Source organism: Sapajus apella, unplaced genomic scaffold, assembly GCF_009761245.1.
Source record: "Sapajus apella isolate SASKATOON/1434 unplaced genomic scaffold, GSC_monkey_1.0 scaffold75, whole genome shotgun sequence".
NCBI classification, from domain to species: domain Eukaryota; kingdom Metazoa; phylum Chordata; class Mammalia; order Primates; family Cebidae; genus Sapajus; species Sapajus apella.
Window position 1 is genome coordinate 4,527,142 of NW_022437015.1, and position 20,437 is coordinate 4,547,578.

General features: G+C 40.1%; 1 protein-coding gene across 10 annotated transcripts in view; it reads right to left on the minus strand.

Moving 5' to 3' along the window:
• ATRX (ATRX chromatin remodeler) overlaps nucleotides 1–20,437 on the minus strand; it is a 290,081-nt gene that overhangs the window by 210,866 nt on the left and 58,778 nt on the right. For 8 of the 10 annotated variants that reach the window (XM_032251335.1, XM_032251338.1, XM_032251341.1 and 5 more), the window contains one exon: nucleotides 14,128–14,240. The exons of the other annotated variants lie outside the window; for them this stretch is intronic. In XM_032251335.1, coding sequence (XP_032107226.1) covers nucleotides 14,128–14,240 — 113 coding nt within the window. The remainder of the gene's footprint in view (nucleotides 1–14,127; nucleotides 14,241–20,437) is intronic. 10 annotated transcript variants of the gene reach the window in all.

The window sequence follows — 20,437 nt, forward strand, 5'->3', positions numbered from 1 at the left end:
GTGCACCACCACACCCAGCTAATTTGTTGTAGAGATGAGGTTTCATCATGTTGCCCAGGCTGGTCTCTAACTCATGGGTTCAAGTGGTCTGCCCACCTCGGCCTCCCAAAGTGCTGAGATTATAAGCGTGAGCCACAGGCACCTGGCCAAAAACTAATTCTTTAAAAAGATGAACAAGTAGGACAGTGGCCATGAAAGTTGGAATCTGCTAGGGACTGTGTAACAACTTACTTGCAGGAGTAGAAATGATGAACAAACTTTAGGCTAGAGTGACCAAGAAAAAAAAAGAAACAAGACAACTCAAGTTACTATAATCAGAAATGAAAAAGAGGATATTACTACCAACCTAACTGAAATAAAAGGATTATAAAGGAATACTATGAGCAACTGTGTGCCAAAAAATTAATTAACTTACATGAAATGAACAAATTTGAAAACACAAACTACTAAAGCTGAATCAAGAAGAAACAGGTATGACTAAATCTGTAACAATTGATGAGATTAAATTAGCAACTAACAACAACAAAAAAAAAAACTACCCATAAAGAAAAAGCCTAAATGGTCTCACCACTGAATTATAACAAACATTTAAAAAAGGACTAATTCCAATTCTTCACAAACTCTTCTAAAAAACAGAAAAGGAGGCAACATTTCCCAACTCATTTTATGAAACCAGTATTGTCCTGGTATAAAAAAGATATCACAAATAGAGAAAACTACAGGACAGTATCACTTATGAATATAGATGTAAAAGTCTACAAAATATTAGAAAACTTCAAATCAGAAGGCAGGCTAGAGACTGGGAGAAAATCTTCACACACTACACATCTGATAAAAGACAATTATCCAAACTATACAAAGAATGCTTAAAACTCAACAATAATAAAACAACATGATTTTAAAACAAGGAAAACAGAAACCTACATGAACAGACACCTCACCAAAAAAGATGTACAGATGCAGATAAGCACCTGAAAATAGGCTCAGCTGGGTGCAGTAGCTCATACCTGTAATCCCAGCACTTTGGGAGGCAGAGGTGGGCGGATCAAGAGGTCAGGAGTTCAAGACCAGCCTGGCCAACATGGCGAAACCCCGCCTCTACTAAAAATACAAAAATTAGCCAGGCATGGCTACTCAGTGCCATACCCAAGTACACGCCATGGTATTTATCCGAAGAAACTGAAAACATATATCCAGAAAAAAACCTTCATGGAGATGTTTATAAACCTCTTTATTTAATGCAAACATCTTCACTTACTTACATAAACATCTTTATAAGCAGCTTTATTCATAACTGCCAAAACTTGGAAGCAACCAAGATGTCCTTCAGAAGATGAATGGATAAACAAACTGTGGTACACCCAGACAATGGAATATTATTCAACACTAGAAGGAAATGAGCTATCAAGCTACAAAGAGACATGGAGGAAACAAATGCAGATTACTATGTGAAAGAAGCCAGTCTGTAAAGGCTACATACATATGATTACAACTATGACAATCTGAAAAAGGCAAAATTATGGAGAAAGTAAAAGGATCAGTGGCTGCCAGTGGTCACAGGGGAGAAAGGGATTAAGAAACAGGCACAGCACAGGGGATTTTTAGGGTATTCTGTATGATACTACAATGGTGAATCCAGGTCATTATATATGTCAAAAATCTTTAAAATGTATAACACCAAGAGTAAACCTTAACGTAAACTATGCATTTGGGGTAATAATGACATGCCAGTGTAGGCACATCAACGTTATATAACAAATGTACAACTGTTATGAAATGCTGATAGTAGGAGATGCTATGTATGTGTGGAAGCAGGGGCATATGGGAACTCACTGTACTTTTTGCTCAATTTTGCTATGAACCTAAAACAGCTCTTTTAAAATGTCTTTTTTCTACTAAATTAAGGAAGAAACAAAATTCAAAAATCAACAAAAACTCACAGGTAGGTAATATCATACTTAGTGGTGACAGACTGAATGCTTTCCACCTTAAGATCAAGAACAAGACAAGGAAATCAGCTCTGGCCATTTCTATTGAACTCTGCACTACAGATTCTATTCAGAGCATGCATGTAAAAAAATAATTAAAAGGTATCAAGATTTAAAAGGAAGGTATAAAACTAGCCCTATTAGAGGGTCGGACGTGGTGGCTGACACCTGTAATCCCAGCACTTGGGGAGGCTGAGGCAGGCGAATCAACAGAGGTCAGGAGTTCGAGACCAGTCTGGTCAACATAGTAAAACCCCATCTCTACTAAAATCACAAAAATTAGCTAGGTGTGGTGGCGGGTGCCTATAATCCCAGCTACTCGGGAGGCTGAGGCATGAGAATTGCTTGAGCCCAGGAGGAGAAGGTTGCAGTGAACTGAGATTGCACCACTGCACTCTAACCTAGGGAATTAAGTGAGACTATCAGAAAAAAAAAAAAAAAGAAAAGAAAAGAAAAGAAAAAGGGAGAGGGGGAGAGAACAAAAAAATTATTGGAATAAAATGAGTTCAGGAAGACTGAAGGATACAAGAACTATAAAGAAAAATCAATTGTATGTCTATACATTTGCAATGAACAATCTCAAAATGAAATTACGAATTTCATTATAACAGAATTAGAAGGAAATAAGCTTAAAAAATAAGTATAAAACACACTCTGAAAATTGTAAAATACTATTGAAAGAAATTAAAGATCTGTATCAATGGAAAACCACTTCATGTTCATGAATTAGAAGACAACTTTTTTTTTTATTAGAAACAGAGTCTCACTGTATTGTCCAGGCTGGAGTGCACTGGTGCAATTATAGCCCACTGCAGCCTCAAACTCCTGGGCTCAAGTGATCCTCCTGCCTCAGCATCCTGATTAGCTGGCACTACAGGCCCACATCACCACACCTGGCTAATTTTTAAATGTTTTGTAGAGATGCGGTCTGGCTATCTTGCCCAGGCTGGTCTCAAATTCTTGGCCTCAAGTAATCCTCCCACCTCAGGCTCCCAAAGTGCTGGAATTACAGGCATGAGTCATCATGCCTGACCAGTGATAAAACATTAAATATCCTTATTGAGATACAATTTACATACCATACAATTTACCCATTTAAAGTATACAATTCAGTCAGTCACCAGGCCACGCTTCAAGACTTATCATTCTTATGATGCCAATGTTACACAATCTTTGGGGTGTTACCTTTCTGGCCAGAAACATCTGTGGCCAGTGGCACCTGTGCCAGAGTTTTGCTCGGACCTGCTGGGCTCATTCCACCCACCTGGCCTGGCTGGCTGTGCTCGGCTCATGCTACTGGCCTGTATCCGACACTGACCAAGGGAGACTGCATGAAGCAGCAAGAGGTATGTGAGCAAGCATGGAGTCTGGCCACCGCACAATCAAACATGCTGGAGGTGGCAGTAGGGCATGCAGCTCCAGGTGCCAGCATAGGTGCTGGCTCTCTGTGAGGCTGCAGCTGGACCAGGAGCACCACAAGCAGTATCCACAGCTGGCACCAGGGAACATGGTGACACCCAGAGCTGTTTGGAGACACCAGGAACCACAGGGCCCCAAAGAGGCAGTCACAGCCCTGGCTCAGGGAGCTCCCAGGTCTGGGCTCCTCAAAGGGCTGCAGCTCTTCTTTCCTTCTCTTCACCTGCAACAAGGTTAGCAAGGGGCACGTCTCAACCCTGTTTGTGTTACAGCTCTTTCAGCCCCATTTGGCAGTTCCCAAGTTCTTGTCCTGCAACCAAGAAGAATGAGGTACACAGACAAGTGGAGAGTGAGCAAGATGAAGAGAGGCTTTATTAAGCAATAGAAAAGCTCAAAGGAAACCAGAAGGGGGCAGCTCCTTTCCACAGTCAGGGTATTCCAATAAGTGTTCAGCTCCTAGCAGAGAAGGTTCCTCTCTGCTAGGCAAGTTACTACGACAAGTGTTCAGCTATTAGCAGAGAGGGTAGCTCCTCTCAGCAGCTGGTCATCCCATCGTCTGCATAGCTCGCAGGAGAGAGGAAGCCTGAGAGTGGATAGCTCCTCTCTGCAGGCATGTCATCCCATCATCTCCCCATCATCTCTCCTTCATCTCTGCAGTTCTCAGTAGTGAGCAGGTCCTAGAATGGGTGGTACCTCTCTGCAGGAAGGTTGTACCATTGTCTCTGCAGCTCTCAACAAAGAGGAGGCCCTAGAGTGGGGTGCTCCTCCTGCAGCTGGTCTTCTTAACATCTGCTCAGTTCTGGCTGAGCCTGGGGCTTTTATGGGCCTCAGCAGAGAGGATGTGTGCACCAATTGGTCCATGGGCGGGCCCAGAAAAGGCACCACAAGTTCCCACTGTGATCCATGAGACTGGCAGCCCAACCCACAGCCTTCACTTTCCCTGGCCTGACGGTGGGGCCTCAACGGGGACCCACAACTTTCCACTCAGGAACCTGCCTGCCTCCTGCTGTCATTCATGGTGCCCAGGCTGTAGATGCGAGTGTGTGCCTGCAGGCCAGAGCTGAGCTGCCCTCAGCCCTGCCTCGGCTTCCCTGTGTTTGTTAGTGCCCAAAGTCCAGAGAGGGGGCCAAAGCAGCAGGAGGTGGCATGTTAGCAGTGCCCAGAGCATGTGCACACCCCGTCAGGCTGCAATAGCACCCAGGCTCAGGCCCAACTTTGCTCCGAGATCAGAGCAGGTGCCAACAGCAGGGAGAAACCAGGCAGCAGGAGCAGGCACTTCCGAGCCTGCAAGGGCACGGGGGACCTTCCCAGGCTCCAAGAGTGCAGAAATGCCTGGGTCTGCAGCCATGGTTTGGGCGGCTACAGCTGCACCTAGTGGGGCATGGCTCCTGCCTGCTCTGTAAAGCAGGAGGCCCAGGTCTACAGCCACAGTTTGGGCAGCTATAGCTGTGCCCAGGAGGGCAGAACTCCAGCCTTCTCCATAAAGCAGGAGGACCAAATCCGCCACCATGGTTTGGGTGGCTGCAGCTGCACACGGAGCTCCTGCATGCGCCGTGGAGCAGAAGGTCCAGGTCTGTAGCCACAGTTTGGGCAACTGCAGCTGCACCCAGGAGGTCTCCTGCCTGGTCCATGGAATGAGAGACCTGCGACTGCAGCCACAGTTTGGGCAGCGGCAGCTGCGCCTTGGAGGGTGAGGCTCCCACCTGCTCCAAAGCCCAAGAGCACAGGAATGCGCAGGTCTACAGCCATGGCTTGGGCAGCTGCAGCAGGACTCAGGGAGCCCCCACCCCAACTTGGAAGGGGTGAGCCTCCTGCTTGTCCCCGGCTCCCACTGACTCCATAGATCATGCAATCCTGGCCATGTCTCCCTGCTGCAGCTGATGTGATGGCAGCAGCCTCTCCAGATGGCGTGTACTCAGGCATGGCACTGAGTAGCCATGCCTGACTAATTTTTGTATTTTTAGTAGAGACGGGGTTTCGCCATGTTGGCCAGGCTGGTCTTGAACTCCTGACCTCTTGATCCGCCCACCTCTGCCTCCCAAAGTGCTGGAATTACAGGTATGAGCTACTGCACCCAGCCGAGCCTATTTTCAGGTGCTTATCTGCATCTGTACATCTTTTTTGGTGAGCTGTCTGTTCACGCAGGTTTCTTTATATTTTCACAGCAACGTATGAGTGATCCAGTTTCTCCATATCCTTGCCAACACTGGTGTTAATACTATTTTTAAATTTTAACCATTTGATATTTATGGTATCTCATTGTGGTTTTAATTTGCATTTACTTAATGGGTAATAAATTCTTTTTTAATAGAAACAGGATATTGCCCTGTTGCCCAGGCTGGAGTGCAATGATGCGATTACATCTCACTGCAGCCTCAAACTCCTGGGCTCAAGTGATCCTCCTACCTCAGCCTCTTGAGTAGCTAACACTACGGGCACATGCCACCATGTCCAGCTAATTTTTTAATGTTCTATAGAGACGGGGTCTGACTCTGTTGCCTGGGCTGGCTTCAGACTTGGCCTCAAGTGGTCCTCCCACTGTGGCCTCCCGAAGTATTTAGATTACAGGCATCAGCCATTGTACCTGGCTGATATATAAAACACTGAACACCTTTATTAAAACAAATCCCAGTGATGCTACTTTACCTATGTAACAAATCTTCACAGGTAGCCCTGAACCTAAAATAAAAGTTAAAATAAATAAATATGAATAAATAAAAGCACTAATTGAGTCCAATAGAGTCAAAAAAAAATAAAAAATACAAGCCAGGTGCAGTGATTCCTGTCTGTAATCCAAGGGCCTCCAGAGGACAAGGAAGGAGGATTACCTGAGGTCAGGAGTTCATAACAAGCCTGGCCAACATAGTGAGACTCTGTCTCTACCAAAAATAAAATGAAACGTAAATGTAATTTAAATTAATTACTTTAATAAAAATAAATGTGTAGCCATCATATGAACTGCAAAATACACTCCTGGCATTTATTCCAAAGAAATGAAAACATAAATTCATATAAAAACTTGTATGTAAATGTTCACCAGCAGCTTTAATTGTAACCACCAAAAATTAGGAATCAGCCCAGATTTGCTTTAACAAGTAAACAGTTAAACAAACTGTGGTACAGGTTGAGTATCCCTAACCAAAAATTCATGGGACCAGAAGTGTTTCAAATTTCGGAATTCTTCACATTCTAGTATATTTGCACTATACTGGTTTATTCACATTAGAGATTCAGCATCCCTAATCTGAAAATCCCAACTGCTTTAATAGCCTCTCCTTTGACTGACACGTCAGCACTCAAAAGTTTCCAATTTTGGAATATTTCAGATTTCTGATTTTGGCGTTAAAGATACTCAATCTGTACATCCATACCATGAAATATTACCCTGCAATTAAAAGGACTGTTGATACATACAAAAACCTGAATGAATCTCCACAGAATTATGCCAAGTGAAAACACTCCAACCCCAAAAGATGATTTACTACATGACTTCATTTATTTAACATATCTGAAATAACAAAATTTTCAAAATGGAAGACAGATTAGTGGTTGCCAGATGTTAAGCATAGGCAGAGGCAGGGGGCGGGAAGTGGGTGCAATTATAAAATGCCAAGATGAGGAATCCTGTGGTGATAGAACTATTCTGTATCTCAACTGTGGTGGCAGATACATGAATCAACCCAGGTAATAAAAAAAATGTATAGAAATTCAACATACACACACACACACACACACACACACACACACAAATACAAGTAAAACTGAAGAAATATTAATTAGATTAATAGATTGTATCACTGTCAATATCCTGGTTGTGATACTATATTCTAGTTTTATGAAATTACCATTGGGGGAAATTGCCAAAGTACCTAAGAGCTCTCTCTATATTAGTTGTTACAACTGCATGTGAATTTATAATTACAAATAGAAATTTAAGTTTAAAAAAAATTCTCAGCAAACTAGGAATAGAGGGGAACTTCCTCAACTTGACAAAGAGCAATCACAGGAAACCTATACAACAAACATATATCATTGTGAAAGACCGAATATTTTCCCACTAAAATTGGTAACACTAAGAGAATGTCTGCTATCATCGTTATTCTTCAATGTAATACTGGAAAATACAGAAAATCCTAGCTAACATAATGAAGCAAGAAAAGAAACTAAAAGGCATAGAGATGAAAGGGAAAAAATAAAACTATCCCTATTTGCAGGTGACATAATTGTCTAAGTAGAAAATCCCAAAGAAACTATAAGAGGGGGAAAAATACTATTTAGAACTAACAAGTAAGTTCAGCAAGTTCACAGGATACAAGGTCAACATAAAAAGTAAACTGGACTGGGTATGGTGGCTCACGCCTGTAATCTCAGCACTTGGAGAGGCCAAGGCGGGCAGATAACCCGAGGTCAGGAGTTCAAGACCAGCCTGGACACATGGTGAAACCCCATCTCTACTAGAAATGCAAAAATTAGCTGGGTGTGGTGGCAGGCGCCCATAATACCAACTACTCAGGACTCTGAGGCACGAGAATCACTTGAACCCAGAAGATGGAGATTGTAGTGAGCTGAGATCGCACCACTGCACTCCAGCCTGGGCAACAAGAGCATAACTCTGTCTCAAGAAACAAGAAGTCCCCTGAAATTCTCTACACTTGCAATGAATAAATGGAATCTGAAACTCTAAAACAAAAGAACTTATAACAGCACTCACAAACCTGAACTACTTAGGTAAAAATTTCACAAAGTATGTGCAAGATTAGTGTGCAGATAACTACAAACATTAGGCCAAGTGAGTTCCTATTGACTTCTTTTCTTCCTGAGTATGGCTTAAACATTCCTATTCTTTACATGTGTTGGGTTGATAATGATCCTGTTTCATAGTTGTTTCTTGGAAAAAGGGTTTAATGAGCAAGTTTTTCTGTATACTTTTTAATGTTTTCTGTTTTCTACTAGTTCTATTGGTCTACTAGTCAACCATCAAATTCACTGACACTTCTACTGCTATCTTGCATGTCTTGTTAAGTACAATGATTTGTTATTCGGAACTTAATAATTTATTCAGAAATTAAATTTTTCAGTTCTAGAATTTCAAAATGGTTTTTTACAGTTTCTACTTCTGCATTGAAATTATAAACATATTTGCCTTTTTGTACTCAAGTATGACTATAATAACTGCTTTAATAATCTTGTTGCTAATTTCAACAGGTGAGTCAGTCTCTAACTGACCCCTTTTCCCTTTGAGCATGGGTCACATTTCCTTTCTTCATCTATCTAGTGTTTCAGACTGGACACTGGACACTGCAAAAAATACAGGGAACACACTGCATTCTGTTAGATTCCTCAAAAGAACTGACACTTTTGTTAAAACAGATAGTTGGCCGAGCACAGTGGCTCAAGCCTGTAATCCCAACACTTTGGAAGGCTGAGGCGAGCAGATTGCCTGAGGTCAACAGTTCAAGTCCAACCTGGCCAACATGGTAAAACTACTAAAAATACAAAAATTAGCCAGGCACGGTGGTGAGTGCCTGTAATCCCAGTTACTAGGAGGATGAGGTAGGAGAATCGCTTAAACTTGGGAGGCAGAGGTTGCAGTGAGTTGAGATCGCACATTGCACACCAGCCTAGGTGACAGTCTTACTCTGCCCCAAAAAAAAAAAAAAAAAAAAACAGCACAGATAGTTAACTTACTTGAAATGAAACTCCAAACCCTGTCCACCCTGTAGTAGCAAACAACTCAAAACTTTTATTCCGTTCTTTTAGTCCTAACCAGCCTAGCTGGAATCTGGGCTGCACTTAGGCAGCTGGACCAGAGCTATGGGCAGAGTTTTTGTGCAATCTGGTGTTCCCACTCTGTGGCTCTTTTCTAGGTGGGATCTCTCTACTCATATTACAGCTGCTATGGTCTCCCTAAATTTTTTTCCTTGATTTCACATCCAATAAGACTGTAGATTTTTATCTAAGTCTTAACTGCCACAAATAGAACTAAGTAGATCCTTGGCTGACGCAAAAAGGATTAACAATAGAGAATTCAGCCATTGGAATTTCCTTCTTCCATGTGTTGACACCCCTCCAGTTTATCTACTTTTTGTTGATATCTAGCCTTCAGTATGCTGCACAGAATTTAATTGGTATTTATAAGTGACATTTGTTTATCCAGTTGGAGATACCACTACTGAAAGAGTTCCTCAACTAGTGAACACAAGATTCCAACAATTTAACTTCATTCTAAAGACAAAAAGAACTTTAAACAAATACTGAACTATAGTTACATTTCTTTAATGTGATGGTATGGATAACAATTCTGACACTGTGGGTACAATGAGGACTAGACAAACGAATACAAATAAATTAGGGATAGGCCAGGCGTGGTGGCTCACGCCTGTAATCCCAGCACTTTGGGAGGCTGAGGTGTGTGGATCACCTGAGGTCAGACGTTCCAGGCCAGCCTGGCAAACATGGCAAAACCTCATCTCTACTAAAAATACAAAGATTAGCTAGGCATGGTGGTGCACACCTGTAGTCACAGCTACTTGGGAGGCTGAGACAGGAGAATTGCTTGAACCCAAGAGGCAGAGGATGCAGTGAGCTGAGATGGTACCACTGCACTACAGCCTGGGCGACAGAGTAAGACTCCATCTCAAAAAAATAAAAATAAAAATAAAAATAAATTAAAAATTTGGGGACAATAGGAACCAGGTTTCTTTCTGTTACAGAAAGAAGTTAAAAATATGAAAAGCGGAAATCTAGAATGAATACTGTGGAATTGAATTAAAATTAAAAGTATCAGCATCAGCTCATGAAAATGTAAAACATTACTGGCTTTCTCTGTTGAAAGAGCCTGGAAACAAAGACATAAGCACATCACACACCCTAATCTTGATTTCTAAATACTATATCCCACTAAAAGGAATCAAAACTCCTGCAAAAAATAACTGATTCTAGAGCTGGAGAACAGAAAATGGAACGTAAGCCTTGAAGATTTTGAGGGGACAAAAAGACAGAATGTGTTGAAGAAATGATGAGGACTTGTAAAAAGGTCAGCAGGAGCCATCCAGACGGTGCTCCTACTAGCCAGAACTGATATAATTTGAGCATCAAAATAAATAATGACAAAGAATATTCATGAAAAAAATTTAAGTATATACTAATACAAATAAATGAATAGGTTAGAACATGAACCCCTCCCTTACAATATAATATATCAACTAAAAAACACAGAAGGAATGACAGATTACAATATCACCATTTTGAACCCATCAAAGTACTAAATCATTCAGCTAAGAATCATAAATGTATGCTGTGATAAACAGAATTTCTAAGAATGGCCCACAAGATTCTACATCGCTAATCCCCAGAACCTATCAATGTGATGACATATCATTCCCGTAACTGTGTTATGTAACATGGCACAGTTGATTTTAAAATCGAGAGATAATCAGGAGGAGATGAGAGGGAGGGGGATCTAGTCTAATCACACAAATCCTTAAAAACAGAAAAATTTCTTCAGCTGGTAGCAGAGGGCAACAGAATTAGCAAATAAAAAGTTAAGTCAGAGAGCTTCAAAGCTTGAGAGAGACTTGAAGTCCTGTTGCCAGTTTTGAAGATGGAGAGCATCATGTAAGAAGAAATGAGGACACCTGAAAAGGGCTGAGAGAGAGGGCCCTGGCCAATAGTGAGTGAGAAAGAAGGATCTCCGATCTACCATCATAAGGAACTGAATTTTGCCAACAACCTGAATGAGCTTAGGGATGGATTTTTCTACACTCTCCAGAAAGAAGCCTAGTCTTGCTACCATCTTGCTGTTGATCTTGTGATACCCTGAGAAGGGTCCAGCAAGGCCCACTGGACTCTGAACCTATAGAACTGTAAAATAACAAATCTGAGTTGTTTTAAACTGTTAACTTTGTGGTCATTTGCAAAAAGAAAACATGGAGTTAAGTTTTGATAATAAAAAGAATACCTTAGTTATCTCAAAGTGCCCCCCATTAAATTAGTTATTAGTTACAATGGAATAAAGCATAACATTATACTGGGATTATCTAGCAACACAACCATAACCAAACAACCTAAATAACATCACCAGTAAAGGGACAAATCACAACATATGCCATGTAATAAGACGCCCAGAGATGAACAGAACACCACTTTATGTAGTATTCCTGCCAAAAATGTATAACCTGAATCTAATCATAACTAAACAGATGATCCCACCAAGGGCCATTTGACAAATCGACAAAGCCATACACCTGTACATTTTTTTAAAATGTCATCGTTCTAAAAGGCAGACAAACTGCTTCATTTTTTTTTTTTTTTTTTTTTTTTTTTTTTTGAGACAGAGTCTCGCTCTGTCGCCCAGGCTGCAGTGCAGTGGCACGATCTCAGCTCATTGCAACCTCTGCCTCCTAGGATCAAGCGATTCTCCTGCCTCAGCCTCCTGAGTAGCTGGGATCACAGGTTTGTGCCACCACACCGGCTAATTTTTGTATTTTAAGTAGAGGCGGGGCTTCACCATGTTGGTCAGCTTGTCTTGAACTCCTGACCTCAAGTTATTGGCTCGCCTCGGCCTCATAAAGTTCTGGGATTACAGGCGTGAAGCACCGTGCCAGGCCAAATTTTTAAAAGACCAAAGAAACATGACTATGAAATCTTGAACTGGATCCTGAACTTGAGGGGAGAAAACTTATCTATGAACATTACTGGAATAATTGATGAAATAAGAATAGGGACTGTGGCTTAAATAACTTTATTTAGTTTACCCACCTATTTAGCTTTCCCAATCTTATTCATTACTTCCTGTATTTTGGTGTTGCCATTTCAAAGTATTTTCCTTCTCATTTCAGAAAACCTGTAATTTCCTCTAGTGCAGTTATTTATTCTAGCGTAGGTCTGTTGACATCAAGTTCTCATGTTTTGTTTGCCCAGATATGGCTTTATTCCATCCTTCATTTATGGAGGATGTTTTCACTGGATATACAGTTCTATGTTGGCAATTACAATCACATACCACACAAAGACATTTCCCTCAATGACTGACCACATATACATTGGTGATCCCATAAGATTATAATACTGTATTTTTACTGTACCTTTTCTATGTTTCCATGTGTTTAGATGCACAAACACTTACCATTGTGTTCCAATTACCTACAGTATTCAGTACAACAACATGCTGCACAGGTTTGTAGCCTAAGAGCAACAGGCTATAACATATAGCCTAAGTGTGTGGTAGACTATGTAAGTACCCTCCATAATGTTTGGACGACAAAATCACCCAATAATTAATTTCTCAAAAATATCCCCACAGTTAAGTGATGCATGACTATACTTTTCTTTGACATTTTAAAGAAATCATTTCATTGTCATCTGCCTTCTATCATTTCTGTTGTTAAGTGAGCTTCCAATGTTAGAGTTATTCCTTTGAAAATAATATATTTTTTTCCTCTTGTCTACTTAAGAGATTTTTCTCTTGGTTTTTGTTCTTTAGGAGTTTGGTTATGATATGTCTAGCTATAGTTTTCTTTATATTTATCCTGCTCAGGGTTCACAAACTTCTTGAATCTGTAGCCTGATGTCTTTCATCACTTTTTAGAAAATGCTCAGCCAATATCTCTTCCAATTGGACTTTTAACCAATTCTTTCTTCCTTCTAGAACTCTAACTACACATATGGTTGAACTTTTCACTATGATCCACCTCTTATACCTTTTTTGTACATACTGTGTATGTCTGTGTGTGCTATGTATTGTAGTTACCCTTGAAAACCTGAAAATGCTAACTGTCACATGATACAAAGTGTTTTCTTAAAAAAGAGAACAGGTGCAATGGCTCATGCATTTAATTTCAGCTACTCAGGAGGCTGAGGCAGGAGAATCATTTGGAGCCAGGAAGCTCGAGACCAGTCTGGACAACACAGCAAGACCATGTCTCTAAAAAAAATTTTTTGAAAATTAACCAGGCATGGTGGCACACACCTGTAATCCCAGCTACTAGAAAGGGTGAGGTGAGAAGATTGCTTGAACCCAAGGAGTCTGATACTATCGAACAACATAAAAATTTAACTCTTATGTGGGGTGCAATGGCTCATGCCTGTTATCCTAGCACTTTGGGAGGCCACGGAGGGCAGATCACTTGAGTTCCAGACCAGCCTACCTAACACGGTGAAACCCAGTCTCTACTAAAAATACAAAAATTAGCCAGACATGGTGGCAGGCGCCTGCGATCCCAGCTACTCAGAAGGCTGAGGCAGGAGAATAGCTTGAGCCCGGGAGGCAGAGGTTGCCGTGAACCAAGATCACACCATTGCACTCCAGCCTCGGTAACAGAGCAAGACTCCATCTCAAAAATAAAAATAAAAATTTAACTCCTAATACATGAGTAATTGCTAGGATAAAACATTCCTATACTACTCCTGCCTCCTCTAATACTATTTTTTCACAGTCAACATTCGCTAGCCATTCTATAAGACATTTCCATTACACATAAAACCATAAGTGCTTCCTTTTCTAAGCTTTCTATAGTCATACTTACCAAAATTAAAATCTCCTGTATCAGATACGGCTAAGATACATAATAGGGGCTTCTATAAAGCTTGCTAATCTGTCATTTTCCACAAACTGAAATCTTTTAAAAGCTGCTCCCTGAAAAAATAAATGATTACCTCCGTTAAGTGTAAAACAAAAACAGAAAAAAGACTAGAAGGTATAGCACATTCTTTTTCAATTTACCTGTGTTTTGATTCATTGCAAGTCGTGGAGGAGAACTTGTTTCTTCAGATTCTTCTGATGAGTGTGCAAGAAAGTCATGAAGCTTCTGCACCAATGTATTCAACTTGCTTTCACTATTAAAACAAAATTTAAAGAATTCCCTTATTAGCATTTCATGTTTTAAATTAATTGTAGAGCTCTAGCAAACTGAAAATATAGCCATATCGTAAGTCATATGAGAGTACGCACTTTCAAAGTAAAAACTAAGGGAAATGTTACAGTTGTGGGTGTAGAAAGAAAAAAATTAAAGCAATAAAGTTTAGGCCGGATGTGGTAGCTCCTAGTAGGACATAGTGGCTCATGCCTGTGCTCTCACCTACTCAGGAAACTGAGGTGGAAGGATGGCTTCAGCCTGGGAGGCAGAGGTTCCAGTGAGCCAAGATCATGCCACTGTACTCTAGCCAAGGCAACAGAGCCAGACCCTGACTCAAAAAAAAAAAAAAAGAATTTTATTTCACTGAGGATATAAAAATATGAGTAACACAATCTACCTATACAATTACCTAGAATCATTTAAGGAAACTGATATTACTTACTAAACACTTCTAAAATACTGAGGTCTTTCAATGTATACTTACTAAACACTTCCTAAACACTGACGTCTTTCAATGTACTGTATATCATGTGTTTAAATAGAAGTTAAGCTTTGTGTTACTTAAAATGTATCAAAAAATACTAGCCTTAATTTAATTCTTAAGAAACAATGAACCTACCTACCACAAAAGAATTTTAAAAGAAATCAAAAGAAAATTGGGGGGAGGCGTGTTAAACAGCAAAAAGGTATTCATATTTAAATTATATCCATTCTTATTTCACAAAAAATAGCTGACCCTTGTACTTATCTTGTCATATTATCATTAGGCATCTAAGTTATTATTTCCTCTTACTTGTATATAGCTTATATTCAGGAAATCCTTAGAAATCAAAACATATATGTAGATTACCACTTCAAGAGAGATTTATACTTCCCAACACCCAGAAAAGGGGAGGCCAAGGTTTTTCCTATCATTTAAAAAAATATTCAGTAATTTATCAAATATATTTACTGAGCACTTATTCTCTGAAAGGCCTAAGCAGTGTTTTGGTTTATTATTCTATCCTCTGCTTGGCACAGAAGAACTGTATAATTGACTGGCATAAAGATGAATACAACATAGAACAGGACTTGCAAGACCTCAGTCTCCCAGGGAAATATTTGGTTAACTAAGTTTTACAGCATAAACTGTAAAGTTATATAATGTATCTGTAATTCAACAGGGTTTTAAGAAGTTAAAAGTTTAAATAAGGAAAGTGTAAGTTTACCCCATTTTTTTTCTAAGAGCCCCAGGCTTGAGCACAGTGACGTGATCTTGGCTCACTGAAGCCTCTTGGGCTCAAGCAATCCTCCTGCCTCAGCACCCTGAGTAGCTGTGCAACACATCTATACTCATAGTTGTGGCAGTGTGGCACACATCTATACTCTTAGCTAATTTTTTTCTTTAATTTTTTGTAGAGATGGGATCTAGTTATGTTGCCCAGGCTGGTCTGAAACTCCTCGCCTCAAGAAATCCTCCCACCTCAGCCTCCCACAGCACTGGGATGACAGGTGTGAACCACCATGCCCACCTCCATTTTTAATAAAAGTCAAAACTTTTGTATGTCAAAGGGCACCATCAAGAAAGTCAACCAACACAATGAGAGAAAACCATTTTCAAATCATCTATCTCATGAGGGTCTGTTAACCAGAATACATAAAGAATTCCTACAATTAAATAACAAAAAGACAATCCAATTTTAGAATGGGTAAAAGACTGAGATAGACATTTCTCCAAAGAATATATACAAATGTCCAATAAACACACGAAAAAATGCTCACAGTCATTAGTCATATTAGGGAAATGCAAATCAAAACCACAAGAAACCAATTTATACTCAGTAGGATGGTTATAATAAATTTAAAAACAAACGCAAGTTGACGAAGATACACAGATATTAGAACCCACATTCATTGCTGGTAGGAATGTAAAATGGTATATACACTGTGAAAAACAGTTTGGGAGTTACTCAAAAATTTAAACATACAGTTATTCAATGATCCAACAATTCTACTTCTAAGTATATACATAAGAAAAATGAAAACATTTACTGAGCACTTAGTAAGTGCCCCTTTGCACAACTGTCCTGTATTTAGTTAAGAATAACTCAATATATTCAGGGAAGGAAAAAGAAATGAGATATAACAGACATTGTAACTAGAGATCTTGTGTGGATATTTGATTGTTTTGTTTTGGTGGAGAGGGTTGTTTTACAAAATTTTGAAGCAAACTTTGTCTCTAGAATAAAGGTACCAAGGGAGTATGGTTTCTGTTTTTGGCCAATAACCATCCTTTCAGATAAGAATCAGATGTACAAAAAATTTATCATCTGGTGATTCTGTATCCCTAAACGTGTTCAGATAGAAAATGAGACCTGGGGAAACGATGCTACATATCAACTCACAGCACCCAAAATTCCTGAGAAGAAAATTCAAAAACAGGAATAGATAATGTCATACTATATCTTATCTCTTCAATGGATCACCATACAAAAGTTCTCTAGAAATGAAAGGAGGATAGCAAATCTGAATTACCACTGTCCCACTCATTCCCAAATCACAGCAATCCAATTGCAAAGTTAACTATTGCATAAATTCATACTGTGGGTGACCAAGGTTAAGAAAATGGATAATATCAGTACAGTCCATCAACAGTACCACCATAGTACACAAATAAAATCAAGAGAGAACGATCAGCAGACCAGACACAGTGGCTCACACCAGTAACCCCAGCATGCTGGGAGACAAGGCGGGCAGATCTCTTGAGGTCAGGAGTTCCAGACCAGCCTGGCCAACATTGTAAAAACCCGTATCCATTAGAAAAACAAAATTAGCCAGGCCTGGTGGTACACGTCTGTAATCCCAGCTACTTGGGAAGCTGAGGCAGGAAAATCACTCGGGCCCTGGAGGCGGAAGCTGCAGTGAGCCAAAATGATGCAACTACACTCCTCCAGCCTTGGTGACAGAGTGAAACTCCATCAGAAATAAACAAACAAACATACACTGTATAGAAGTCCAACAGTAGGAAGAAAAAAAAAACATAACTAAACAATGTTGCCTATTCATTTGGGAAAAAAAAATCTTCACCTTTTTTTTTCCTCCTCTGGAGAGACAGAGTCTAGCTATGTTGACCAAGCTGGTCTTCAATTTCTGGCCTCAAACAATCCTACTGCTTCAGCCTCCCAAAGTGCTGGGATTACAGGAGTGAGCTACTGTGCCCAGCCCAAAAAAATCTTTACATCTTCAGGAGGGGTATGACTTTTGGAAATAGCCAATTTTTGTCACTTAGAGTCAAATACAGTGAACACTGCAAAATGATCAAGTTGGGTAAAATTAATTTTTTGCCAAAATCTGAAGTATTCCTGAATATTTATTTACTTGCTTGACTGCTAAACTGGTTACAAAAGGAAAATTCCCAAAATATCATCAGGAATGACATCACTGATACGTATATGGACTCCCAGGCTGACTACTTAGAAGGAAAGCATTTATTTGTGTGTGTGTTTTTTTTTGTTTTTTTTTTTTTTTTTTTTTTTGAGACGGAGTTTCGCTCTTGTTACCCAGGCTGGAGTGCAATGGCGCGATCTCGGCTCACTGCAACCTCCGCCTCCTGGGTTCAGGCAATTCTCCTGCCTCAGCCTCCCGAGTAGCTGGGATTACAGGCACGTGCCACCATGCCCAGCTAATTTTTGTATTTTAAGTAGAGACGGGGTTTCACCATGTTGACCAGGATGGTCTCGATCTCTTGACCTCGTGATCCACCCGCCTCGGCCTCCCAAAGTGCTGGGATTACAGGCGTGAGCCACCGCGCCCGGCTATTTGTGTGTTTAAGTTCTGACATCTGTTTTAAAAATCTACCTCATTTCTAGAGTCATATCATAGAGATGATCCTTGGAAATGTGTATGTCCTATTTTTGGAAACAATGTTTCAAACACACCAAACCAAGTGTCTGAAATACAGCACTCATTAATCCTTTTTATAAACTGAAAAATATTTTCTTAAGGCAAAAGAGCACACATTTACTTACATTAAACTTTTTATATAAATCCAGACATGGTTGTCACTCTCTTCCTCCCTCTACCAAAACCTGAAGCTGACTCAAATAGCACTATGTTTTACCTAACTCTAGAGTCTAGATCACAGTCCTTAAACACATCTTTCCAGAGTGGTTAAAAATCTCCACTAGAGAAAAGTGAGTTCAGCCTTCAGGCTCACAGTCACATAATTACAACATGGGCTTGATGCAAATGACAGTCTATAAAAAAAGAAACAGAGAGCAATAGAATCAACATCAACAAAAAGGACGACCATGCAAAAACTCCATACGAATGTCACCAACTTCAAAGACCAAAGGTAGATAAATCCAGGAAGATGAGGAAAAACCAGCACAGAGAGGCTGAAATTCCCAAAAGCAGAACGCCTCTTCTCCTACAAAGGATCACAACTCCTTGCCAGCAAGGGAACAAAACTGGATGAAAGAGGAGTTTGACAAACCATCAGAAGTAGGATTCAGAAGGTGAGTAATAACAAACTCCTGCAAGCTAAAGGCGCATGTTCTAACCCAATGCAAGGAAGCTAAGAACCTTGAAAAAAGGTTAGAGGAATTCCTAACTAGAAGAAGCAGTTTAGAGAAGAACATAAATGACCTGACGGAGCTGAAAAACACAGCACGAGGACTTCGTGAATCATAAGTATCAACAGCCAAATCGAACAAGCAGAAGGAGGATATCAGAGACTTAAGATCAACTTAATGAAATAAAGTGTGAAGACAAGACTAGAGAATAAAGACTGGAAAGGAATGATAAAAGCCTCCAAGATATATGGGACTATGTAAAAAGACCAAACCTACGTTTGACTGGGTATACATGACAGTGATGGGGAGAATGGAACCAAGGTAAAAAACAAACTTCAGGATATTATCCAGGAGAACTTCCTCCACCTAACAAGATAGGCCAACATTCAAAGTCAGAAAATACAGAGAACACCGCTGAGGTACTCCTTGGGAAGAGCAAGCCCAAGACACGTAATCGTCAGATTCACCAGGGTTGACATGAAGGAAAAAATGCTAAGGGCAGTCAGAGAGAAGGGTCAGGTTACCCACAAAGGGAAGCCTATCAGACTAACAATGGACTTCTCTGCAGAAACCCCACAAGCCAGAAGAGAGTGGAGGCCAATATTCAACATTCTTAAAGAAAATAATTTTCAACCCAGAATTTCACATCCAGCCAAACTAAGCTTCATAAGTGAAGGAGAAATAAAATCCTATACAGACAAGCAAATGCTGAGAGATTTTGTCACCACCAAGCCTGCCTTAAAAGAGTTCTTGAAGGAAGCATTAAATATGAAAAGGAAAAGCTGGTACAAGCCACTTCAAAAAAAAAAAAAAGGTAAAGACCATCGACACTATGAAGAAACTACATCAACTAACGGGCAAAATAACCAGCTAGCATCATAATGACAGGAACAAATTCACACATAATATTACTGACCTTAAATGTAAATGGGCTAAATGCCCCAATTGGCACAGACTGGCAAATTGGGCAGAGTCAAGACCCAAGATCAGTATGCTGTATTCAGGAGACCCATCTCACATACAAAGACACACATGGGTGCAAAAAAAAGGGGGATTGAGGAAGATTTACGAAGAATATGGAAAGCAAAAAAAAAAAAAAAAAAAACAACAACAACAAATAAACAGGGGTTGCAATCCTACCCTCTGATAAAACAGATTTTAAACCAACAAAGATCAAAAGAGACAAAGAAGGGCACTACACAATGCTAAAAGGATCAATGCAACAAGAAGAGCTAACTATCCTAAATATATCTGCACCCAATACAGGAGTACCCACATACATAAAGCAAGTTCTTAGAGACCTACAGAGACTTAGACTCCCACACAGTAATAGTGGGAGACTATCAATATTAGACAGATCAACGAGACAGAAAATTAACAGGGATATCCAGGACTTGAACTCAGCTCTGGACCAAGCAGACCTAATAGACATCTACAGAACTCTCCACCCCAAGTCAACAGAATATACATTCTTCACGGCACCACATCACACTTATTCTAAAACTGACCACATAATTGGAAGTAAAACACTGCTCAGCAAATGCAAAAGAATGGAAATCATAACAGTCTCTCAGCCCACAGTGCAATCAAATTAGAACTCAGGATTGAGAAACTCACTCAAAAC